Source organism: Polypterus senegalus, chromosome 3, assembly GCF_016835505.1.
Source record: "Polypterus senegalus isolate Bchr_013 chromosome 3, ASM1683550v1, whole genome shotgun sequence".
Lineage (NCBI taxonomy): Eukaryota > Metazoa > Chordata > Cladistia > Polypteriformes > Polypteridae > Polypterus > Polypterus senegalus.
In genome coordinates, this window is record NC_053156.1 from 146,303,565 (window position 1) to 146,329,734 (window position 26,170).

Consider the following 26,170-nt stretch of genomic DNA (forward strand, 5'->3'; position numbering starts at 1 on the left):
TCTGCCACGTCTCCTAGCAGCTTCACTGCTTCTCATCCCAATGGTTTTCTTAACACTGAGCAGCAACACCTTCCAGAACCTGCTGTTTACATGAGTTAGGAGGCGTTTGTTTTAAATGTACTTTTTGCTTATGTTTAATTATGAAAAAGGAAATTTGCAAGTGCATGCTTAAATAGCTAAACACAGCACAGGTACCCTGTGAACACCCAGCTGCACACTTTATTAGCTAAAAAAAGACTTGATTTTCATCACTAAACCAGGGAGCTTCTTCCTGACTGCAGAGGAACAAAATACATTTCCCAAAGGAGACCAAGTAATGGCCATTCAGGATTGAGGCACAAGAGATGTGTGAGGTAATTAACTGCTCTTCCTTCCTACGTTGCTCAAATGAAGCCATTTTTCCAGATCACATGAATCTTGTCATTATTCCAATATAAAACTTCCCAAAACACAGCATTTTTGTCAGGTTCAAGTTAACACTGATGTTTTGCACATAAAATTGATTTTTTTTACAAAATATCAAAAAAGGTTGCATGAACTGATTCATGACCTTTAGTATGCATCCTACATTTTTATGTTTTGTTAGCTGTAAATATAAGGATTTTGTGGTACTAGCACTGCTTCCTCGAAGATCGATTTAAATCAAGCTCTTTATCCTAGAGCTCCTAGTCTTCCATTGTTTGTGGGACCTTTCCTCCAGGTATCGCACTTTTTGTCCATATCTCAAAAATATGCATTGGCCCCTAGTGAGTGTGCCCTGTGATGGGCTGGCACATTGTACAGGGTTTTCTGCCTAGTTTCTGTTGATGCCTTTCATGGCCCTGAACTGAATTTAGGGGATGGGGAATATGTGCAAGTGTGTGATCTTGTTTACTGGTTACATTTTCCACATTGTCTGTTTTTTTTTTTCTAAGATGTATCTCTGTTGTGGGACAGTCATATCTATGTATATCCATACCTATCTCTCTCTCTCTCTCTCTCTCTCTCTATATATATATATATATATATATATATACATATATACAGTATACAGTATACTGCATATATATATGTATTTATGTGTATATCTACTCTATATATACGTTTTTTTGTCACGCTTTAAATCGGGCTTATTTTAAAACCAACATATATATGTTTGGTGTCATTCTTTTCAGAATTCATCGAACTTTAATGTGATGTTGTTAGATTTTCAGATTCTTATTCCTTTTTTAAATTACCAACTAAAAAATATTAAGAACTCACGTCCCACGAGATGAGACTTAACCAAGAGTGCCAAGAGATTTAACCACTCCCGGGGCTGGAAATAAAAGACAAAGAGTAGGACAGATGTTGTAAAGGCTTTTAAATGTTTGAAGTTTTGCATGAGATGCAGATCATGCGGCAGCAAGCTAGCAGCTAATCGAGCAAAGAGGAGGTAAAAAAAAAAAACAAAAAAAAACCTGTATTTGTTTCCCATTGTTTCACCGTTGAAGAGGGGCGACTGCGTCTCCTTGGGATGCGTTCAGCCCTCCTCTTCACTACGCAAGTGGCAGACTGGACATGATTGGGGGTTGTGCACCGAAGATGCTCTCTAGTGTGTGTGTGTGTGTGTGTATATATATATATATATATATGTGTATATATTCATAGTGCATCACTTTTTTCACATTTTGCTAGAGAGACTGAGTCTTTCAAAAGAATAATAATAATGACAAAAACTGCTTTAACGTGCAATAAAATAATTGTCTGCGTCAATTCATTAATTAATTAATGTATTAACGCGATAACAACGTGTTAACTTGCCCAGCTTTAATATATATATCCATCCATCCATTTTCTAACCCGCTGAATCCGAATACAGGGTCACGGGGGTCTGCCGGAGCCAATCCCAGCCAACACAGGGCACAAGGCAGGAACCAATCCTGGACAGGGTGCCAACCCACCGCAGGACACACACAAACACACCAAGCACACACACAGGCCAATTTAGAATCGCCAATCCACCTAACCTGCATGTCTTTGGATTGTGGGAGGAAACCGGAGCGCCCGGAGGAAACCCACGAGACACGGGAGAACATGCAAACTCCACGCAGGGAGGACCCGGAAGCGAACCCAGGTCTCCAAACTGCGAGGCAGCAGCGCTACCACTGCGCCACCGTGCCGCCCTAATATATATATATATATGCACACACACAGTGCATCCAGAAAGTATTCACAGCGCATCACTTTTTCCACATTCTGTTATGTTACAGCCTTATTCCAAAATGGATTAAATTCATTTTTTTCCTCAGAATTCTACACACAACACCCCATAATGACAACATGAAAAAAGTTTACTTGAGGTTTTTGCAAATTTATTAAAAATAAAAAAACTGGAAATCACATGTACATAAGTATTCACAGCCTTTGCTCAATACTTTGTCGATGCACCTTTGGCAGCAATTACAGCCTCAAGTCTTTTTGAATATGATGCCATAAGCTTGGCACACTTATCCTTGGCTAGTTCCGCCCATTCCTCTTTGCAGCACCTCTCAAGCTCCATCAGGTTGGATGTGAAGCGTCGGTGCACAGCCATTTTAAGATCCCTCCAGAGATGTTCAATCGGATTCAAGTCTGGGCTCTGGCTGGGCCACTCAAGGACATTCACAGAGTTGTCCTGAAGCCACTCCTTTGATATCTTGGCTGTGTGCTTAGGGTCGTTGTCCTGCTGAAAGATGAAGCGTCGCCCCAGTCTGAGGTCAAGAGCGATCTGGAGCAGGTTTTCATCCAGGATGTCTCTGTACATTGCTACAGTCATCTTTCCCTTTATCCTGACTAGTCTCCCAGTTCCTGCCGCTGAAAAACATCCCCACAGCATGCTGCTGCCACCACCATGCTTCACTGTAGGGATGGTATTGGCCTGGTGATGAGCGGTGCCTGGTTTCCTCAAAACGTGACGCCTGGCATTCACACCAAAGAGTTCAATCTTTGTCTCATCAGACCACAGAATTCTGTCCTTCAGGTGCCTTTTGGCAAACTCCAGGCGGGCTGCCATGTGCCTTTTACTAAGGAGTGGCTTCCATCTGGCCACTCTACCATACAGGCCTGATTGGTGGATTGCTGCAGAGATGGTTGTCCTTCTGGAAGATCCTCCTCTGTCCACAGAGGACCTCTGGAGCTCTGACAGAGTGACCATCGAGTTCTTGGTCACCTTTCTGACTAAGGCCCTTCTCCCCCGATGGCTCAGTTTAGATGGCCGGCCAGCTCAAGAAAGAGTCCTAGTGGTTTCGAACTTCTTCCACTTATGGATGATGGAGGCCACTGTGCTCTTTGGGACCTTCAAAGCAGAAGAAATTTTTCACTAACCTTCCCCAGATTTGTGCCTCGAGACAATCCTGTGTCGGAGGTCTATAGACAATTCCTTTGACTTCATGCTTGGTTTGTGCTCTGACATGAACTGTCAACTGTGGGACCTTATATAGACCGGTGTGTGCCTTTCCAAATCATGTCCAATCAGCTGAATTTACCACAGGTGGACTCCAATTAAGCTGCAGAAACATCTCAAGGATGATCAGGGGAAACAGGATGCACCTGAGCTCAATTTGGAGCTTCATGGCAAAGGCTGTGAATACTTAGTTAATAAATTTGCAAAAACCTCAAGTAAACTTTTTCACGTTGTCATTATGGTGTGTTGTGTGTAGAATTCTGAGGAAAAAATTCATTTACTCCATTTTGGAATAAGGCTGTAACATAACACAATGTGGAAAAAGTGATGTGCTGTGAATACTTACTGGATGCACTGTGTGTGTGCATATATATATTTTAAAAAGCAAGACACACAATCATAAAGGTTTGCGGTTTCTGGCCCCGTATACTGTAAGAAATATTGCAGAAAATAATAATTCGTCAATGCAGTATTGATTCGCTCTATACAGATGACAGTCAAAATGGCGGAGGGGGGAGCATTTATGAAGAGGGACCGGAAGTAGAGAGAGAGGTTTGCTGAGCAGGAGCCGAGATGGATGTTGGGATTGCTGATGTCATCAGGAGTTGACAGAGGAAGGGCGGAAATGACGATGCATGGTTAGTGAGTCGGGCAGAGTCATGGCGGCGGTGCATCTTTCTTTCTGCAGTAGATAAAGAAAGAAAGGTTAGTACCCCGTCATTCCCTTCTGGCATACGACTTCACAGTACTGTTTAGGTCCGTACGTGGCCCCCTAATCGCACGTGCATGACAATATATATATATATATATATATATATATATATAGTGAGGCTCTGAGGGAATAAGGCTCTGCGGGCATGAAGAAAAGTTGGGGCACCAAGGCAGTCATCCCCATTTACTTCTTAAAAATACTGCACACCCATCCATCCATTATCCAACCCGCTATATCCTAACTACAGGGTCATGGGGTCAAAATAGAAAACAAAAGAAGCAGCCGTAATTAACACTGGTTATCAAAAGGTTAATGCCATCTTTTTCCTTGTATTGGGTTTGTTCTGTCTCTAAACTCCTCTGGTCAATATCTAGCACCTCCATCTATGTGGTCCTATCTTTATTCTCCGTGACCAGAAAGAGCGAGTTCAATTGCCCTCCTCAGGTGGCTTCTCAAGGCTGTGGGAAAAAGAGAAGACAAGACTGTTAGCGGCCACACCCTCCCTCCCAGTTTGCAACTAATATACATACCTGAAAAGAGCCCGGAGGATGCTCCTCAGATGCGTATGTAGGATTATCTACTCTCTCTCTCTCTCTCTCTCTCTCTCTATATATATATATATAAAATCCTAAGCCTAAAAGTGCAACGAATTTGTGCAAAGATTTTTGTAACATTTTTATGTCACATTTTTTGCCACGCTTTAAATCAGACTTATTTTTAAACCTACATATACTGTATATGTTTAGTATCATTCTTTTCATGTTTTATCAAACTTTAATGTGATGTTTTTAGATTTTCAGATTCTTATTCCATTTTTAAATTATAAACTAAAATATTAAGAAAGTCATGGTTTTTAATATCAAGAAAGTGCTTTTTATCTTTGATCGAGTAAACTTTCTTTCACAGTAACAAACTATTAAAAAAATCATCTATTGATAACACCAATGTTTGTATTTAGGTGATTTAGTTAGCTGAAGGTCGAGTTACGATGACCCACTGCATACCATTTTAGTTTTCACATGATTTTTCCTGTTATTTAAATGAATCATTTTTTAAAAAAAGTTTTTTTTATTTATAAGATAAAACAAATGGATTGTTTATTTAGTCATAAATACTCATCGAGCATAGTGGACCTCAGTTTAACGGGAATACTCCTATCGGTAAGAGAGTAAATATTTTATTCTCATTTCATGATTTTCACTAAAATAATTATGTTTTCTTTTTCATATTTAAAGAATTTCATGATTTTTGACTCCAATAAATAATAATTTTCTTTTGTACATTTACAGATTTTACTAATATTCTGGCTGCAACTAGGGGTTGGGTGCCAAAGGCGCCAGGGGGGCTTGCATTCCTAGTACAGCATAGATATATAAATATACTGTACATATACAGTATATGGTGAGAATAATAAGAAAAAATGCTAAATTCCTGTGCTGCCTTGTCATAAATATAGTACACTTAGATATGAAACAAATATCAAACAACAGAACGCACAAAAAATGTCCATCATCACGGCAGTTGCTGTAGAAGATGGAAAAATCACTGAAAGCCCACAAGCCCTTGCAATGTAAATGAAAATGGATGGACCAGTTGAAAGCGAAAAATTCCAAAACATAAACCTTACAACTTCACTGCTTTAATACAGTTCAGTCTAGTTTATAGACTGGTCCACTATGTTGAAATTCTGCCCAACTCCGACCAAGGAACTTTAACTGCTCACATTTTCAAATACTTCAGAGGGGTTGTCATGCCTGGGATGCCCACAGCTGTCATCACTACATTGAACCTAAGACATCAATATTCATGAAACCGAGATGCACTGGGCAAAGAGGACATACTGTATCACTGCAAAGGTGGGGGCAAATGTACAAAGTGCTTTTTATTTTCAACAGTCTTTTTATTTCAGCTGCTTTTGTTAGGGTTTGCCACAGTGGATAATCTTTTTCCATAATTTCCATTATCTTCAACAGTGCTCAACAATAAGTAAAGTGCAGTGCATTTGTAAAATATGGGATAAAATTAAAAGACCTGTTTGGCAGTGTTTTCACTCTTTCTCGCTTGCTCTTGTCTTGCCCTGCTCACCCTTCTTCCAGGCAATCTCGGCAGGGCTGAGATCCTGGGGAAAGCGGTCCTCCAACTCCCATCCCTGCCACCCTCCCACAATGTCTGCCTTACTCTGTCTCTGTCTCCGAGGTGTCTACTGGATCCCTAGAAGCCCACTTTGACTCCTTTTCTGGCCACCATCCCTTGGCATTCTCCAGGACACGAGCTCAGCTCCATCTTCCCTGTCACCTCCAATGGTATTCCCAGGAGCCCTTATCACTACTGCTTTCTGCAACACAGCAGGAAAAATCCTCTTACACTGCACCATTGCAGGGTTTTTTTTGCTAACATCCCACATCATTGGCTCCCTAACTAATTATGCACTCTCTCTCCCTGCTCCTACTTCCTTGATTTTTTTTTTCTTTTCATTCCTTCGTTCCCTTTCTGTTCTGCCCAGACTCATTTTATACATCAGTGAGTGCAGGTGTCTTAACTACAAACTCCAGAGCATTAATGAGGAAATCAGCCACACCACCAGTTCCCTCATTAGATCCCCAGGTCCACCCATCAATGATACCATTTATACCTTTGCCCACCCTGAGCCTGAGCGCATTACTTTTATTTTAAAACTTAACACTGCCACGGACACCTAAACTCGATTTTACCACAGGGTTTGACAAAGTCAAGTTGAGTCACAACAGGTCTTGCTTTGCTGTCTCTTTAAGGGGCTTTGGAGGATTGTTCCATGTAGAATGTGCTGAATAAAATAATGGATTCATTGCTCCTGCTTCAGTATGCTGGCCCAACAGAAGCAAGTAGTGTGATAAACTGTATATTGTGTGTAGCATGTATATGTGTGTGTGTACAGGTTTTCTGGCATCAAATGACAAAGAAGGAGATCTCTGAATCCACATCGGCCCCCAGTCATTGTTACAGCCGGCCTTTCCTGCACAATACTGTACTGCGTGGAAATGGAAGTGTACAGATTTGAACCACTGGGGTGAAGTGCTTTCAGACAAATCTTGAAGGGGAAAAATATTCAGGAAGACAAAAGGAATGCCACTTAAAACACAAAATGCTTATTTTTAGTGTTTCTTGAAGAAAGATATTTAATGACCAGTACCCAGTATGAAAATCAATACTGGTAATTATTGTCAAAATGTAGTAATTTTTACAAAAGTGTGCAAGTTTTTCTACTTAAGTGTTATAGGTTATAGTAGTTTATTTAGCCTTTAATAATGGTGATAACAATAATAAATGTATTTATATAGCACATTTTGTACAGTAAATACAGTTTAAAGTAATTTATAAAATATACAATATACTTTATGTAAATATATATAAAGTGTGGACTTGGCCCAGACACAGACAGGCGGACATGTTGTTTCTCAACCACCACACGTATATTTACAATTGTTAAATTGGTCACACAGACCCAGTTCAGTGCACAATACACCCCAACACACTCAGTCCTGGCCACTCAATGCCTCTCTTCGGGCCGCCTTCACACCTCCTCTGTGCTTCGTCCTGCCTCCTCCCGACTCCAGCCTCAAATGATGGGAGACGGCCCCTTTTATCCTGTCCCCGGATGAGCACCAGGTGTTCCCGGCATTCCTCCCTTGGCCACACCCCAGCGTGGCGGAAGTGCCGGCTGTCTTCCCGGCAGCTCTCCGGGTGTCTCCCAAAGTCTACCCCCCAGCACTTCCTGGTGTGGCGGAAGTACTGGGGCAACAGGTCCACAAGGCATTGGGCGCCTCCTGGCGGTGACCATGGGCCCCTACAGGGTAGGGCTTTCATGCCCTCAACCCGTGGCCCCCAGAACAACCAGGAAGGCGGCCCCCACGTGATCCAGGGTGGGCTTTGACCCTCTTCTGGTCCCTCACAGCATCCCGGCCCTGACAAAAGATAAAAAGATATCATTAGTATTTGCTGCTGAAGTAATAATAATGATCAGAAACACATAAATGAATAAATAAAAGTGCAGAGTAACTCAAACGTTGCTCACCCGTTACCTGTTTATTTACTTATGACGTGCTGCAGTCTTAGTTGATTTTATCTAACAATCCAGATGGCAACAGAAGACAGGAGTAAAAAAAAAAAACTTCTGGAAACTGAAGCCTGCAGAAAATGAACTTTAAGGACCAGTGGTGTCACAGTTGGATTAAAAGAAACCAACACCATAAATTAAAACAGTGATAATGAGAACATCACAGATTTTTAAGTCATATGAATGGCTACTTTGCACAGAGTGTGAATAGCCCACCCAGCTGTGCTAAGCAAATGCTGAACTAAATTAACTGTATTGTCGGTCATCGCTTTCTTAAACATGAGCTAATAATGTTTCTAAAAAAGCAAAGGTTAAACATATTATTTTAGCAACTTTTCTAAAACATCATATAGTGCTTCCTTGATGTCTCTCTAAACATTCAGAAATTCTGGGGTATATAACGAAGATGCTGCTTCATTCTGGGTGTGGAACAGGGATCTACTGAAGACTGAAGGAGACTGTCTGGGACATCCAGAGGCAGGCCTGCTGACATATATGAAGGGGCAAGGCTGTTAAGAGCATAGTGTCCCATTGATAGGGTGTTGCTACGAGCCCGTAAAGGTACTGGCAGCCAGTGAAGTGCAGATACGACTGGTGTTATGTGTTTGCTTAGATCCTCGCTGCTGCATTTTCACTGAGCCTGTTTGTATCTTTCTTTGACTGTCCTGTTCAAAGTGCACTCCAGTTAATCTGCTCTGGCGTTTGTCAACTTCTCAGCACCCTGCAGTGACAGAAAGGCCGAACTCATGCTGTGTTTCATAAATGGAAAAGTACTGTCCTTGTAATCTGGGTAATGTGAAATTTCAAGTTTAATTCTCAATTAGAAAGGCCACCATTTTTGTTTTCTTTTTGACTTTGGGTGTAAAGCCAGATGATAGTTTTTGTTTTTCACTAAAGTCAAATTGGAGAAGTTCTGCTTTTTAATTAAGCTCCAAAGTGCTGTTCTTCCACTCTGTGATACCAAGCAGGTATTCAGCAATTAGCCTAAGAGCATCCGGTGTACCTAACATGTGCAGCTGTGTGTCATCTGCATAGCTGATAAAATGCAGATAATGCATTTTCATGATTTTACTCAAGAGCAGCATGTGCAGTCAGAAGACTGGTGGGCTGAGGGTCGATCCTTCAGGCACGCCACCCATTATATCATACTCTGTATTTCTCATTGACAGCCATGTAAACTTACAAAGAAATTTCACCCACTGACAGTGAGACCAATTCATTGTTGTAGACAATGAATGAAAATTTTATGACTAATGGTTTCAGAAGAGTACTCTGAACTAAGAAAATGTGTTCTGACACTTAATTTTTATCTGTGTACTGCCAAAGTGGAAAGATGGCAGGCCACAAAGGTAGACAAAGACAGGTCAGGAGTGGAAATGTGAAAAAAAAAACATGGTACATTCAAATAGAGCCGCTACTCCTCCGCATCGAGAGAAGTCAGATGAGGTGGCTCGGGCATCTGATCAGGATGCCTCCTGGACGCCTCCCTGGCAAGGTATTCCAGGCACTTCCAATCAGGAGGAGGACCCAGGGAAGACCCAGGACACACTGGAGGGACTATGTCTCCTGGCTGGCCTGGGAACGCCTTGGGATTCTCCCAGAAGAGCTGGAAGAAGTGTCCGGGGAGAGGGAAGTCTGGGCCTCTCTGCTTAAGCTGCTGCCCCCGCGACCCGACCTCGGATAAGCGGAAGAGGATGGATGGATGAATTAACAGAAAGTTAAGTGCCTTGCAAAAGTCTTATTAATTGTCATATCTATAACATCACCTGATGGCACCTCTGTAAACTTTTGGCCCAGTGATTGTGCAAAAAACAAGGTGTCATAATGATTTAGAAAAACCAAGAATTCTTCATTTAATAATTATTAACAGTTATAATAATCAAATATCCATATTTCCCAAGTTCAAAAACAGACAATTTAAACATGACTACACACAAGAACAAATTCTAAGGTCAGGAACAAAATGAGCAAACTTTGGTATTCAAAGCAGTCATTTACTTCTTTCAGTAAAGCAGCTTTAGTGCTGTAGTTGGCTCTAAAACCTGACTGGCACTTTTCAAGAATATGGTTTTTACTTTCAGTCAGAAAAATGAACTATTCAAAAACACCTTTTCTACACATTTCTTAAGAAAGGTAGATCGTTAGTAGGTCTAAAATTGTCTGAAACTGAGTGGTGTCAAATATTTTTCTTAAGCAGAAGAGTAATGCCAGGTTTCAAAGCGTTTAAAGAAAGGTGTTTAACCTTAATGTCTGATATGCTGTCAGCTACTGTTAGCAGTAAGAGACTCCTAAAAATGCATCGGTGCATGTGGACTCCTTAATCTATAAAGTTAAACTTTATTTTATTAAAGGATTTAACATTTATGTGATGAATTCAGAGCAATCTGTTGATGGTTTTTGTCAAATATCTGGCAAAAAAAAAAAACTTTGGAAAAGCTTAAAATTTGGCCAATGTGAGGATGGAGCTGGATTAATTAAATGATCAGTGATTGGGAATAGTATTTTTAACCTTATCATTTATACTGTATTTCTGGAAAAGTGCCATTGTCTTTTTACATGGACCATATTGCCTGTTTAGCTACAGTATATAAGCTAAGTGAGAATTTGATTGTCTATTGTACGTTTGCTTGTTCTTTTGAGATTAGAAGTAGCCTGAGTTTTCTATGGCACAACAGTATGTGGTGATGTGTTTTCAAGTTGTTCTGTTGTTACAGTTTAAACACCAGTTTTCACCTTGTTGTGTTTATTACTGGCAGTGTTATTAGGTGTAGCCTTCTAATTGATTGTGAATGACACTTGCAGAGACTGTGTCAAAGTACCTTTGGCTCATAATGCATTACTCCTTTTTTAATTATGCATATTCTATTAAAAAGAAAAACAAAAAAAACGATTTCTCCGAGACACTGGATTTGTGTCACCCCACTATCACATTCAGTCTGCTGTATATGACTAACATGCGACCAGTATGGTTGTACAAAGGCTCAGCAACACACCAAGTAAAATCAGAAGAGGGCAAGGACATAAAGACTTTCTTTGCTTTTGAGCTGTAATTGTCATCTACATGAAATAACACAATAAAAAAATTAAAATTGGCTGCTGTTTCAATAAGCAAAGCCAGTTTTCAGCCAGACTTCACATTCTTGCAGTGATTTAATCATTTACATAAAATGAGATGCTTGTTAAAACTCTTTACATTAAATATTGCTATTTTCATGATTTGGTAAAGGCTGCTGTTCAGGGATTGTTAAATGCAAAAGTGTATGGTAATTAAATTATTGACATTTATAACTAGTTGTGTTATTATTTTGTGTGAGTGGTTATTAGAGGCTTTATGTAAAACACACTTCCATTTAAGCAGGTTGTGTTTTTTTTTGTTCTAATGTGTTTCTGATGTTACATGTATCCATATAATTAAATGACTATGCAAAATGTTTAGGCACATGTAAAAAAATGCTTTCAAAAATAATGAAAAGTTTCTAAATGTAAAAAAATGAACTCTAAAAAGCAGTAAACTGTGAAAAACTACAATCACAAGTATCCAAGGACCACAGCAGACAGCCATTTGTTTTGTTCCAGCCAACTTTTGGGAAATGTCTGCTGGCAAAAGGGAATGTGGGCAGCCACAAAAAGTGCAGAGTGCTAACCTGACCAGGAGAGGTGCATAAGCATGAGAAACTCCAATGAAAGTCAATGTGTAGAACTCCGAGAGGCTGCTGCCAAAAACAAAAAAGCTAAACCATAGGCAAAGTTAAAAGAAAGATGGCAGGATTTGATAACTAAAAAGATGTGCTGTCACTTAAACTGTACACAAAGCTGGGAAGGGGACTACTACAAGTCATAAACCGATATATATAAATACTAAGAGTGCAAGGACTGATATTCAAGGGATAAATTTGTAATTTCAGATGCTGCACTGAGTTTACAAGTTTAACTTCCATGACATAAGGCAGCCCTGTGTAGCAGTGTAGTGCATCCAAGTCACAGTCACAAAATATGATGACATTACATGCTTGAGATTAAACACTGAAAGTATTACGGGGCTTGTGCTCAGGTATTCCCTCTGTGGCATCTATATGTTCTCCCCATATCCCTAAGACATACAGTTTAGATGGACTGGTGATGCCACAATGGCACCTGTGTGGGTGTTCAGCCCCAAAGGACTGTCACCTTTCTCTAGATAAGTGGATTAAGAAAATGAATGGAAGTAAGCATTTAAAGTTATACCTGTCATAACCACATAATCAACAGCACACATATATTGATATCCCTTTAGGTTAAAACTTCTAAAATCCAACAAAACAGCAACATAACAAATGTATTCAAACATTTAAATATTTTCATTTCTAATGCTGTGCTGTTTTATAAGACAATCAACTTCTAGTTTGTTTCAAGCAACTTGAAGAATTTGACCCAACTCTTCTGTAGACTTTTAACTGTCTCACTTGTGTCGGTCTATCCAGGCAACCCCAGACAGCCTTGAAGATGTTGAGATCAGGGTTGTGTGGAGGCCACACCAGACCCCTTGTTCTTCTTTTTGCTGAAAATGGTTCACTATGGCTTTGGCCCGCATGTTTGTGGTTATTGTCCTGCTGCAAAATTAAGTAGGGAATGATCAGATTTAATGGATGCCTGTACTTTTCAACACTAAGGAATTCATTAATTCTGGGCAGATCACCAACTCCAACTCTGCTGAATGCAGAATGAAATGTGCAGGGATCTGCCTTAGTGCCTTACTGTTACAAGAATTCTCCAAACTTAACAAAAGTGTACTTGAACTGTATGGCTCCTGTGAGTTCACAGTTTATAGCAGTGCTGGTTGTCTTTTAATTTCAAAGGGACGTCAGTCTGATGTAGCTCACACTCAGTTTCTGTGGCCAGCTGCAGTGTTTTGCTGTGGAAAATAGTTCCTCTATTTTCAAAGAAGTCAGTCACAGAGAGCAGATGAGAATGCAGAACAATTCTTTATTTGCACATAGATACGCATAAATCTCTCATTGCTTGTATGCTTTCCTGCTACCATTACCTAATCTAATACAGTATATCACAGTATCTGACTTGTAATATACATAGCTATATTATTTCATCTAATTGTCTAGGGCACCAGTATTTTCTGATTCCTTTCAACTCTCAAATTTACCTGAATGTTGACTTGTAAGTAGGGGTCAGCTGTGGACTCTTCTATTGATCTTATCACCGCTTCATAGGGTGGGGGACTGGGCTTTCCCACTAGTTTATCCTCACTTTCTAGAGGGGTGATCATTGCTCATTTACCACATTCTAACCTTGTAAAATCAAGCTGGTGGTTTCTTTAAGATGAGGCAGACCTCATGTGCTTAAGATTAAAGCCTTGGTTAGTTAACCTTTTATCTACCATCAGTCCTTATTTTATGTTTCAGTAATTTGTTGTTAGAACTTCATTTAAACATATTCTGTAATAATGTGTAAAAGATTATACTGTATAGTAACTAAAAAATCCATAATTTCTACTCCTCCTTGGCCTTCTTCAGGACACCTTACACAGCACATCTTGAAATTCCTGTCTGCCCAGACCTTGCTGGTACAGGATAACCACCTTGTGTTTTGTTGCTATGCTCACTCTTGCCATGGCGTAAGAGGTGAAGATCTGAAGGTTACACTGTCACATGTGCCACTGCCACACGTTTTAATTTGGTCCCTTCTACACTTGTTTTTCTTTCAGTTGATAATGTTGTTCAATGAACTCAGAATACTATTGATTACTAGCACCTCTTTGTTCTGTTTGTTTAACCAGGCACTAGGCTAGAGACCTACAAAAGTCATCAGTTTTTTAATCTGAAAAGTGGCCTAATACTCAGTACGACACTTTTTAAATACATTTTAGAAATGTATCTGTAACATTATCATTTTTAGGGAATTAAGGTTTTGAAGTCTCAAATTTAGTTTTATCTAATACAGAAGCCAACAGATAAACATGTAAGACTAAATTTATTTAAGAAAAAAATACTAGGATGCTTAAGAATTTTGCACAGTACTATATGTGATCAAAAATCATTACCTTATTAATGTTGTGCAAAGGGATCTTGGAGCCTGGTCTATTTGGGTGCATGGCATCTAGTCTGTAAAACTACCTTTTTCTCTAGAAGAGTTCCAATTTGTCCACAAGTCCAGTGCTGTACTTCTCACACCAGAGGACACATGTATAAAACCTTGCTTATGTTCCATACTAAACTATTGCTTGCACTTGAAAGGCAAAAATGGCATATGCACACAAAAAAAGAGATTTTTTTAAAACCATATTTACACAACGTGCTCCACCAAGTTACTTTAATAAACTTAAAGCTTTGTGCCCGTGCATGTGCTTTTAACCATTCCCCACCACTGCCAGTCAATAACCATATATGGCGTAAACACCTTTTTTGATTATTCACAATCTATTTACCATATAATTTTGCCTAAGTTCCTGAGTGATGTCTTTACTTACAAGCATTGAAAGGACAGAGGAAAAAAGGTGAATGTGAGCTTGAGGTATTACTGGCCGAAGTGGAGGACCACAAAAACATTCTATGCAACTCCTGCAGGGAGACCAGCAAAACGAAACTGGGAGCAGCTGTGTGGAGAGAGTAATGACAATGTGCCATCATGCAGTGCCCAGACCATCACAAGTACGCGTGAATTGGTGCAGGCTGTATGCACGGAACTGTGAGATATTAAGAACATTCTGATTGAACTTGTAAAACAATAAAATCATTTTGCCAAGTAAATGTCAAGTCTCTTTACATTCAGTATACACAATGCAAATATTGATGCAGTGCTGCACAAGCCAGTACAGTGTGCCAATTCTGTTTGTATCTGTAGAACTCTACGCTGTCCGATGAGTCCAAACACAGCCATCTGAACCAATGGTCCATTCCATCACTGATCTTGTGTGGTAGTGACTTTCATTTGATCTCCTCACTTGTGGAGTACCCACTATCACCTGAAAGAAGGATTATACTAGGTGTTTGTAGTGTACTAAATTTATTTGTAATTGTGTCAATTAAGCTTACTTACCAAGAAGCCAGCCATCACACGCACAGTATGACCCAGAAGTCTGCTCCCCATACTTCTGTTACAGGAACCATGGGTTCAAGTTGGGCACATTTGAGCATCACTTTACTGATTTCTTCTCTTCATATTCCAAAGATGTGCAGAGGTTTCAAGATGATGACTCTTGCCCTGCAGTCATTTTTTTTTTAACTGTGCACAGAAATGACAAAATGTCTGTTTTGAGTAACTTAGATTGGTAGTTCTTTATGTTGTGTATTCCACAATATATCAGTAACATTCAAATTGTTGTTATATTTTCTAAAAGTAATGGAGCTTTCATTGCAATAGTCAGGACAGTGAGCACTAACAAATTTTCTATTAGAAGGCTTTGAGAAATTCATGTTTTTGCAGCACAGTTTCCAGTATCTGCGCTTGCTCTCCCAATTAGGCAGCCACGACCTTTCAATCTGTTGTTTGTAGTTAATTCAGACAGAACAATGGACTGGATCTCCAGTCTCTTTGAATTGCTGCTGTTCTCCAGTACTGTCATCAATGAGTGCAGTGGTAAAACAGACTTCATCTGGCCTCCATTGATCAACTGTATAGCGATAAAGAAGTGAACTTTCTAGTGGTGATGTTGCAAGTTCAACCACTTTTTATGTTAACTCCTAGACCCCAAGATTGAATCTGTATCAACTGGGAGTGAGACGTGAGTTAGCGGTTGGGCTTTTTCTTGATACAGCTGAGCATAGTGCTTGATTAGCTGATGGTTTCATTTTTTGATCTTTAGCTGGACAAGAGCTGCCATGAGTGGCACAGTGGCAATATTAAGCTCATTTATGAATAGTTCAGTGTGTTACTCTTTCAGATATAAAAACATTAATTCTAGTGAAGAAAAGTAATACTATGTAAATGCATTATATTGAAATATCACATACATTTTTTTCCTTGTAGAGACACACAAACATCCATGGGTTTTACCTCGTAAACTGATGATTCTAAAATGGCTTTGTGTGGGTCTGTACCTAAGTGTCCTTGGCAATGGACCGGAATCTCTGCATAGTGCCTCATGCACCCTAATTAGGCCTCAGCCACAAGCAATCCTGAATTGCAATAAGCAGGTTTAAAAAATGTGGTGCTCCTTTTAGTATGTGAAGGCTTATTTCAACAAGTTAATTTTCTAAATTTGCTGTTAAAGCTATTTAAAATTGGGACTGAACTGTTTAAATATTTAACATAATTTCTTTATCAAATATTCTTTGAGTCAAGGATTATGGATATTGAGTGAAGTGTGGTTAAGTTTTATTCAATTAAATGAAAGAATTATAAGTGGACAGAATTGCACTTCCATTTCATTCACATTCAAAGAGAGCAGCCACAGATACAGATGACACTGAATGCTAAAGAGAAACCACAAATTCATTTTGATTTCTACCTACGTGATAATCAGCAAGCAACTGAGTAAAAACAAATGCATATATATTAGAATACACAAAAATATAGTTTCGAGCAATGATGAAAGTTTATTGGGCATTTATGAACTGATAAAATACATTTGGCATTCGATTCCATTCTGAAGCAAGACTTGACCTATACAGTAATTTGAGAATTTGTAGCTTCCCCAAAACAAAAGTATGAATCTAGTACTGTACTGCTTTGGAGATGATCCACAGAATATGCTGTTGTAAACTGGGATTTGAGTAACTAGGGAGTACATCAGTTTTCTAGGCTCCATCATGTGACTCTTTGTTGCAACTTTGTTTTACATGGCACACTGGCATCTCTTTTATTGCGAGTGTTTGGGGGGAGGCAGGTGGAATACTGTTAAGTGTTTTAGATTTGAAAAATATTTTAATTGGATACAAGCTTATTTGTGTTAATCGCAAATAATGATTAGTGTTTCAGTTTGTCAGAGGCCCTTTAAATTTTATTTTCATGTTCATCTGTTTTGTGGGAATTTTTAAGTAAATTCTTCAAACTGAGTACAGTAATTAAACATGTCTATTCATACAATGAAGATTAATGTAGATAAAAAAATAAAACTTTCAAAATGCTTGTTGCCATTTTAATATATTTGTATCAACCACATGGATTTGAAACCTTGTATACCTGACATCTTTGTGAACAAGAGCCAGATGCAGACTTTTTTAAAAATTAAACATCATAAATAATGCACATCTAAATCTAGTCTTTCTCATGGAGCAAAAAGGTGCTTCACATTATTTATGTCAGTTGTGTGATTCACATGGTCTGGTTATTAAGATGAATATGAATTCTTAAAAACTGAAAAATGTGTATTAACTGTTCATATAGTTTTTTTTTAAGCAAAGATTAAAAAACATTTGTATTGGTCATGTCACCAAGAGCAAGTCCATTCTATTGTATGTGCAGGCAGACCCATACAAATAGAGGCTCAAACTTTTCAGTTAAGAACTGGACAGTCTACTGTTACAAAAGGAAAAGAAAAGAAACCTGCAGCAATCCAAAGCCAAAAGTGATGTGTTTGGAAACAGAATAAACCTGGTTGCTTATTAGCACAGTTGTCTAATGCCCTTTTTAAATGTTGTATTTTGTTTCTTCCTTTTTAGATTAAAATTAATAAAGGTCTGGTTACACTGTTTCATAAGGTAAGAGCAATCTCAGAGCTGGCCAGTAAAAAGTGCCTACCACCACTTTGTTCTCTGCTTTACTAACAAATGCTTTTTTGCTATCATTTTTTTTCCTTATTTCTTTCTTTTTTCTAAAGATGCATATCTGCTTGCATTGAATCAAGATGCTATAAATGAGCTTGAGCAAGTGCTGTTGGGAATTAATACCTGACTAAGAAGCAGCATGAATAATCTTGGTGTACTAATAGTATTTTCCTGTCCCTGCATGTTTATGCTTTAACCAAAAAGCAAATAGTCCCTCCCCCTCCATTTTCCTTTTTTTTTTTTTTCTTTTTTTGTGCCTGTTAGCCTGGGGCAGAATCTGACACTAACACCTGCCATACTGGAAAATGTCTTTGTCATTTGCGCTTTGTTTGAATTGCTGCCGGGAAGCCAATGGGAATTAAGTCCATTTACTTTTTTTTTTTTTTTGCAAAGCACCACGCTTAACAGTCTTGAAATGGCATAGATAAGAAGTGGCACGTGCTGTGCCTGTGCTTTTGAGTCAGCTTGGCTTTTTAAGTATGTTTTGAGTGTGGGGGGGAGGGGTGCATGCATGGCTTTTTTGGATGTAACAGCTGGGGGGAGACAAAAGGAAGAATGGCTGAGTACCATGAACCTGGAGAAGGGTGGGTGGGGTTCTGGTCCCCGGGAGCAAGCCAACCACACGCCAGGTGTGACCTTTGCTTGATTGTCTGGGCAATTTAAAGCACTGTTGACAGGACAAGGGGACACTCTGATAGCGCATCTGATGAAAGAAAAGAAGCAAATAATTGCAATAAAATATTAACACAGCGTCATTATAGCAAGGGTTAAAAGGTATTTTGATGACCAAAGAGTTTTTTTATTTTTTATTCTTATTTTGTTTTTGTTCTATTGATTTACTAATGTGTTTCCAGTTATTTACAAATGTTTAGAAAGCTTCCTATTATTGATTTAATTGATGTCCCTTAGAGCATAAATATTAGAAAAAATAAAAATGTAATTGGGAGGGTATAATCTTGAGCAACATACATGTTTTCTCTGTTCACTTTACAATGCTTAGTTCGATTTATTTTTTTATTTGGTTGACTTCAAGTTTGGATTTCACTGACTTCTGGCAAGTTTAAATCAACTTAACAAGTTTTGTTTTTCTGTATATTATCATAATGTACAGGAATTGTATTGTGGGCATCTATTTAATTTTCATTAACAAGAAGGGTGAAATTCAGTTGGTATTGCTTTATTTTGTTGTATTTAACATGCAAGGCCTTTCTTAGCATTGAAGTGAAGACTGGCTAGAAATAGTGTGTCATAGCTCTGTGCGTGCTTTCACCCAAACCAAGGACTCTATTCTGCCCATTTGTGTAAAAATGTTTCAGAACTTAGAAGAGTGGCAGTTGATTACTGTATTTTGCCAATAGCAAAAGAAGTACAGAATAGCAGGAGCCAAACAAAAAGGTGAGCTGTCAAAATGTCTCACTAGATGAATCTGAAGACACACTGTAGAAATGCTTGTAAATTTGCTGTTTTTTTGCACCATACAGTCATAAAAGATGAAAAAAAATGTTGTATACAGATAATGCCAAGTACAAAGAGTGAGCTTGCAAAAAAGATTTAAATTGATTTGTTTAACAAGACACTTTTATCCAGAGTCATTTCACTAATTGCATGTCTATAATACAGTAAAGTGTTTCTGGAAGTTGGCATACATCAGAGGGGAGAATTGAAATGGTAACCTTGTGGCCTTAATAATTATTTCACCATGTAAGTCAAATCTTACCAGTCTTAAATTAAATTCATCTTAGCAAAATAAAGCACAGACACTCAATACAGGATTGGACTGTAAGGGTTTAATAATCAGTGGAACACACTTTCAGTTTTCAGAAATGACACAGACTAAGCCCCTCTATTTGCCTGTGCCCCACTTGTAATCAGCATGCCTGCCGTGTTTGTGTTTTGGCCTGCTTAAAAAGATCAAAGAGAAGAGCAAAGGCTAAATCCAGTGCTTCACAATCATTGCTTCTTGATGTTTGCGCATTCAGTGCCACAAGACTGCCAACTATCCTAGTACATACTTAAAAGATGGGCCATATCATAAAAGTGATATTTTCCAAAGCATTAAAATGCTAATGAACTTAAAAGGGACAGTACATTTGTTTATTTCCCCATTTATTTACTTTAATTTAAGCTGCTTGAAATGTACAGTACACTAACAGCATTGTGCAGGGAATTTTAACGTTTCCTGACAACATCAGGCACAAGGCAGAGACCAGCCCTGGATGGGAAGCTAATCTGTTGCCAGGCACAGGTGCTCATACACAGGCAAGTTCAGAGATGCTAGTTAACTTAGGTGGCATGTGTCCGCAAATTGGGAGTAAGCCGGATTAGCTACACAAGTCGACGTAAACAGAGAAGAAGCTACACGGGCAGAAACCAGGCAAAAATCAGTTTCATTTCCCATTTTTGGATTTACTATCAAACATTTTTTTTAAGTCACAAGCATATAAAATACACTTATCCAAAGTCTGTAAGCATAGTTCGATTAGTGAGCTAAAAAGTTTATTGATGTATCAGTTCAGTTTTAATTTGTTAAAGACCTGGCTTTTACTTATATTTATTGTTGTATTGAACCATCTTAGAAATAAATTGGCTGTTCTCTAAGTGGTTATCTCCCATTTTCCCGTGTACTGTACATTTCAAGCAGCAGGCTCAAAGATTAGGGTTTGACTGAGATGCTTCAAGGAGAAACTCTAATATTGTTATTTGTTTGCATTATCAATTGATTTCTCATACAGCTGCCACATTAGGTTTGTGAATTTTACTAGAACAGATGTTTGAACTGGCAGAAGTTGTGTGGTATAAAGAGCCCAGAAATGTTGTGGGGGATTGTGAGCTGGTGAGGTACGGCCTGCTCTGCTCTTGCATATGCTTTGAATGAATGGGCTGGGGAGTCTTTCGCTTGCAGTGAGCTTCTTCAGTTACTGCTGTTAAGGGTTCTGTATGGGAGTTACTGATTCTCACCCACTGCATTGAACTTGTGTTTTTGCTTCTTTTTCTTACTATCAAAGTATTTCATCCAAGCAAGTTCTGAAATCATGTGATATTTTACAAAAGAATATCATTGACTTGATGAGTTCATGTAGTCTAGATTTTTGTTTTTATAGAAAATTTGTAATGAATATTAGAAATGTTTATATGCTTAATTAGCCTAATGACATATTTTATTAGCTTGTTTCTCTATGTGGTATTCACAATCTAATTGATAAATTAATCAGGCACTGTGCCTAAAATTAATAAGGAGCTGAGTTTGGAAATCACAGAGTGTAGCAGGTATGTATTCCATCACTGACCCAGTGCATTCATTTCTGCTTTGACCATGTGTACGTAACATTAAAGAAAGTGCATGTACACTGCTTATACTGTACGTGTGCAGCCGGATGGGATAACATTCACTATGGAGAGAAGTGTTTCAAATTGAACTGGTTTGTTATCTTGGAGCTCTTAAGAGCTGCTTCAGCTAAAGATTTCTGTTTCTGAGTATCACAATGTGTGAAGTAATTAGTAATATTTGCATGCATTAAACAAAACCATGGCCTGGAATTTGAATTTACAAATGGTAATCTCCTTGGCATTTCATTATTTATTTGTGTATATCCTGATGATAAAAAAAAGTTTCCAAAGAAAGTCAGTGGCCTTCACATCCAGGTTTTTGTCTTGATTATTTTAACATAATGAGTGTGCCTGGACTGGAACATGATAAGACGATGAATAATAGAATCACTAGAACATAAACTGCTTAAACATCTCAGCCATCTGCTGACCCTCCCCCCAAACCTTATTGTTATTACAAAGAAAACACCTGAGATTTTTCAACATGGGTGTCATGGTATGAAAGCTTTTGAACCTACGTGGAAATATTAGTGTATCTACTAAATAAAGTTCCACTCAGCTAAATAGGAATTGTCAAAGGCAATGTACAGATTTTGTAAAATAAATGTATTCTCCATGTTCTACTGTATGCTTTTTCTGAATAGGCCATGATATATTTTTTACCCCTTTAAATGCATATAATGATATGAGTAAAATAAATTCTAGACTCACTGATGACATTTGTATTCCTTTTAGTCATCTGCTTTTTTTGTGAGTTTTCAAAATATAATATGTACTATTTTATACTGTAATTTTGCATCATAGTTTGGTGGACGGTATTGTTTGGTAGCACTTAATGCTTGGCATTACCCATCATGCAGGCCTAGGACCTGCTCTGTTACACCACTTCATGGAGAGGCCAAGCAGTTTTCCAGGTCAAACTGGAATGTCTGATGTGCTTAAGAAAAGCCAAGCAAAATGACACCTTTTATTGGCTAAATAAAAAGATTACAATATGCAAGCTTTTGAGGTAACTCAGGCCCCTACTTCAGGCAAGATGTAATATAGAAAGTGAAGTTTCCTGTGTTTATATTCCACACACTAGGACAAGAAACAACAATGGTAAGTCTTTAAATGAAAAATCTTAAATGTAAAAAATTAATAGGTTCATTCAGGCTAAGATTAATTAAACCGGAGAGAGAAGAACAATGTATGCTCAAGATCTTTAGATAAGATAACTGTCCAACAACATATTCTTGTCAAGCCATGAGTCTGAATGGATTACTAAACTGAATAAAAGCAAATTATTTTTTTGTCCCCAAATTGGGTTGGATTTAAAATAGAACAGTTGTTGTGAAAAATTACTACTGTGTTGACTACTTACAGAGTGGCTTTTCCTGCAGGAGTATAACAAAAGTGACACATGCGAGTAATTAGTAAAGGCAACAAAGTGGAAATGAAAATGTAATTTGTTGAAATGCAGAATGTATTAATCAATCTCTGGGACTTCTGCTGTTTGCAGGTTCCTTCAGTGGCAGTGCATATGCTGATCTCCACCCCTCTGTTACCACAGATTCAACAGACCAGGTCTCCCCAACAATGCCACGTGCCACAAAGAGTCGTGTCTCTGGGAAACTCCGTCGCTCAGCCTCTGCTATTAGTAAATCCTCAAATTGAAGACTTATATCTATTATGTCTGAGTCATTCCATCTCTTGAAATGCTTTAAAATGCCCTGCTTTGCTGCCAGACACCATGCTGTAATCTGTGAAACCTGTTGCTAAAGCAGAACCTGCAATAAACACCTCATTTATTCAGCACATGTCAATAAGAAAGTAATATATTTTATATGGTTATTGCTTATTTTCCTAATTTTCAATTAAGGTGAGCATTTTGTAATTAAATTATTGAATTGTTTCCATGTTGTGATATATGCAGTTCCCTGTTTTGTTTTACAGTGTCAGAGCTACACACATTAAAAAATATTGGAATGAAAATGTTCACAACCATGCAGCACTAAAACTGTTTCCCAACACTGATCTCTTCTGTTTTATTTTTGTCTCCTAAACTGCAGTGTACACACTAATAAAAATAAAATGAAAAGATTATGGCGAGACAAATATGTTGCATGCTAAAATGCCCAGAATGTTCCATTTATCTTTTGTGGTTCAGGGTTAATATGTAGCATTAACAGTAATCCATATTTGTAACACTAGCTTATTTACTGTTTCACTAGATAAAATTATTTCTTCACAGTACAGTTTTCAGTATTTTTCATAATGGATGTGGTTATTTGTTACGTATTTACCTCAAACCATTTCTAAGCTGTACATTCATGAAGACCTTTTTCAAGTTTGCAAATGGGGCTATTGATGATGGATTCTATTGTTTAGCTACATCTTAATTATTTTGCATTAGACCGTGCAGCATGGTAAAATATGTTTGGCTATCCAGTCATGAACTATTCTCTAAGTAAATGTGTCCACAAACTTATTTTCTGGCAGCTTCCTTTACCTGTCAATAATAATTTAATGCTTTAATGATTTATGAAATAACCAAATGCATGTGTTACTTTTTTTAAATTCTTGAACACTAATGTACAATGCATGTGCAGCATGTCTGATACTAACATCTTAACTGTAGCAAATTATTTCTTTCTTAGTTGGTAAACACTGTGTTTGTTTATAGCTTGTGAGTGTTTTTGTAATCAGTTACATTTATGTTAACAATTTTCAGACATAATAATACATTTATTTTGATGTTATGTAAATATGGTAATTTGTCTTAGTTAAACATATTCTGTTAAGTTATTTTTGTCAGTTTCTGTCATATTTTATCAAATGAGTGATTTCATGGACTCCTATCTAAATATTCTCAGTATCTGGCCCAGAAACTGGAAAGATTAACTTGTAATACTGGCCACGAGGTATACTTTATTTAACATGAGCTACACACTTGCATTAAATTTGTTCTCATGTGAAGCACTGCACATTTATCGTAAATTCTATTTTGTACTCTTTTGGATGCAAGTTGCAAATGTCTATGTGTTGTATGGTAAGACTGTGCTTGTATAACTGATCATAGCTAGGTGGTGGTGGTGGTGACATTTTTAAACCATGGCTTTTATTTAAAGCAACTTTTTCCATCAAAATCAATTAAGTGGTTTGAATAATAAAATAAAAACAAAATGTCTCAGCTGAAGCTGAGCTATACAAACAGCCTTAAATGCTGTGTTCAAAGGTACGAGCACAGCAAAATGCCAGCACTGATCTTGGGTGTTGCACCTGATATTTTGTTAGCTTACTCTCTGCTTAGTAGCCGAGCCTCCCTCGACACTACAGTTGCCATGAGAGCCGCATATTACATGCACTATGGGATCTCAGCAGGAGATGCATCTTTACCCCTGTTGCACTGGCTTGCCTTACTTAAAACATAATTACGAAGCACTGGTGAGATTCACATGAGACTTGATGTTGGCCGTGTGTGTGTGTGTGTGTGTGTGTGTGTGTGTGTGTCTGTGCACACAATATAACACACAGTAATGTGTTTATTAATGATTGTATGCTAATAGTAAAATTTAATCTTGCATGTCTCTCTTGAAAGGAATATAACAGAAGAAAAGACTACTGTTAATAACTTACCTTTGATGAAACTGACTTTGTTTTGGGGATTTTCCTTTTTTTTTTTTTTTTGGCACATTTCTGTATATAACTTTTGTAAAGTAAAAACAAGAGAACCTTGAAAGATTCCAACTTATACTGTTAACATGTCTTACTGTTTTTAAATCTAAATGAAGTTTATGGATACCTTTATTACAATGTCAGTTTTAAAAGAATTAATTAAAATGATTTGAAATGAAGTGCCTGTTCTGTTCCATTAGATCTCTGTTATTATTTGTTGCTCTTTTTACCATCTCAAGTTTCACAGTTTGTTACATTTGAGCACAAACGGCTATTTTACACCTTCATCAAAAGTATACCAGGATAAAAAGATAGTAATGTGCCCCAAGTCTTGCTTTAGTAAGTGATTTATTGCTGGAGGCCAGCTATCAATTATTCTTTCTGTGGTCATAACAAATTATTCACTTTAACTTTCAAACTAAAAAGGAACCAATGAAAAGCATAACCTAACCTATGGATGAATCCAATGAAAACATTTAAAGACGAATAATAAAAAAATTCATTGTAATCTGATACTAAATTAAGCCAACTTTGAAGGGGGCTTTTGGACAGAAACTGGACAGTTTATTGACAAGCAGTCTAAACAGACTAGAAGTGCACAACATTACAGCTCTTTTATTAGTTATTGAATAGTAGCATGTGCTTTGCTGAAACTCACAACTGAATGACTTGTGCAGCATTCTGCGCTTGCTGATTTGAAAGACAACAGGTCCTTCACAGTAGAAGGATAAATAACATCTTAAAAGGTTTTGCTCACTAGCAGTTTTTTGGCTGGGACAGAATCTCGGACTCAACCCCTATTGCATTATAATGAAAAACTTTAAAATCTGATCATACGTTTAAGGAATTATTAAAAAAAAATAATAATTACATTTAACCATCCATCCATCCATCTATATCCTAACTACAGGGTCACGGGAGCCAATCCCAGCCAACACAGGGTGCAAGGCAGGAAACAAACCCTGGGCAGTGCGCCAGCCCACCACAGGCACACGCACAGACACCAAGCACAATTTAGAACCACCAGTGCACCTAACCTGCATGTCTTTGGGAGGAAACCCACGCAGACAAGCGGAGAACATGCAAACTCCACAAAGGGAGGACCCAGAAAGTGAACCCAGGTCTCCTAACTGTGAGACAGTAGCGCTTCCACTGCGCCACCCCGACTTCAATATTCTATTCAGTTATTCAGTCACATTAATTATAAATGTGGAATGATGTACCTACTGATAACACTGAAAGCTGGCAGTAACTCAAATTACACTCATTATGATTAGCCT

General features: G+C 38.1%; 1 protein-coding gene across 1 annotated transcript in view; it reads left to right on the plus strand.

Annotated features, from left to right (window-relative positions):
- ralgapa2 (Ral GTPase activating protein catalytic subunit alpha 2) overlaps positions 1-25,069 on the plus strand; it is a 627,566-nt gene extending 602,497 nt beyond the window's left edge. The window contains exon 39 of the mRNA XM_039749771.1: positions 22,735-25,069. Within this exon, the coding sequence (XP_039605705.1) occupies positions 22,735-22,889 (155 nt within the window). The 3' untranslated portion in view covers positions 22,890-25,069. The remainder of the gene's footprint in view (positions 1-22,734) is intronic.
- The last annotated feature ends 1,101 nt before the right edge of the window (positions 25,070-26,170 follow it).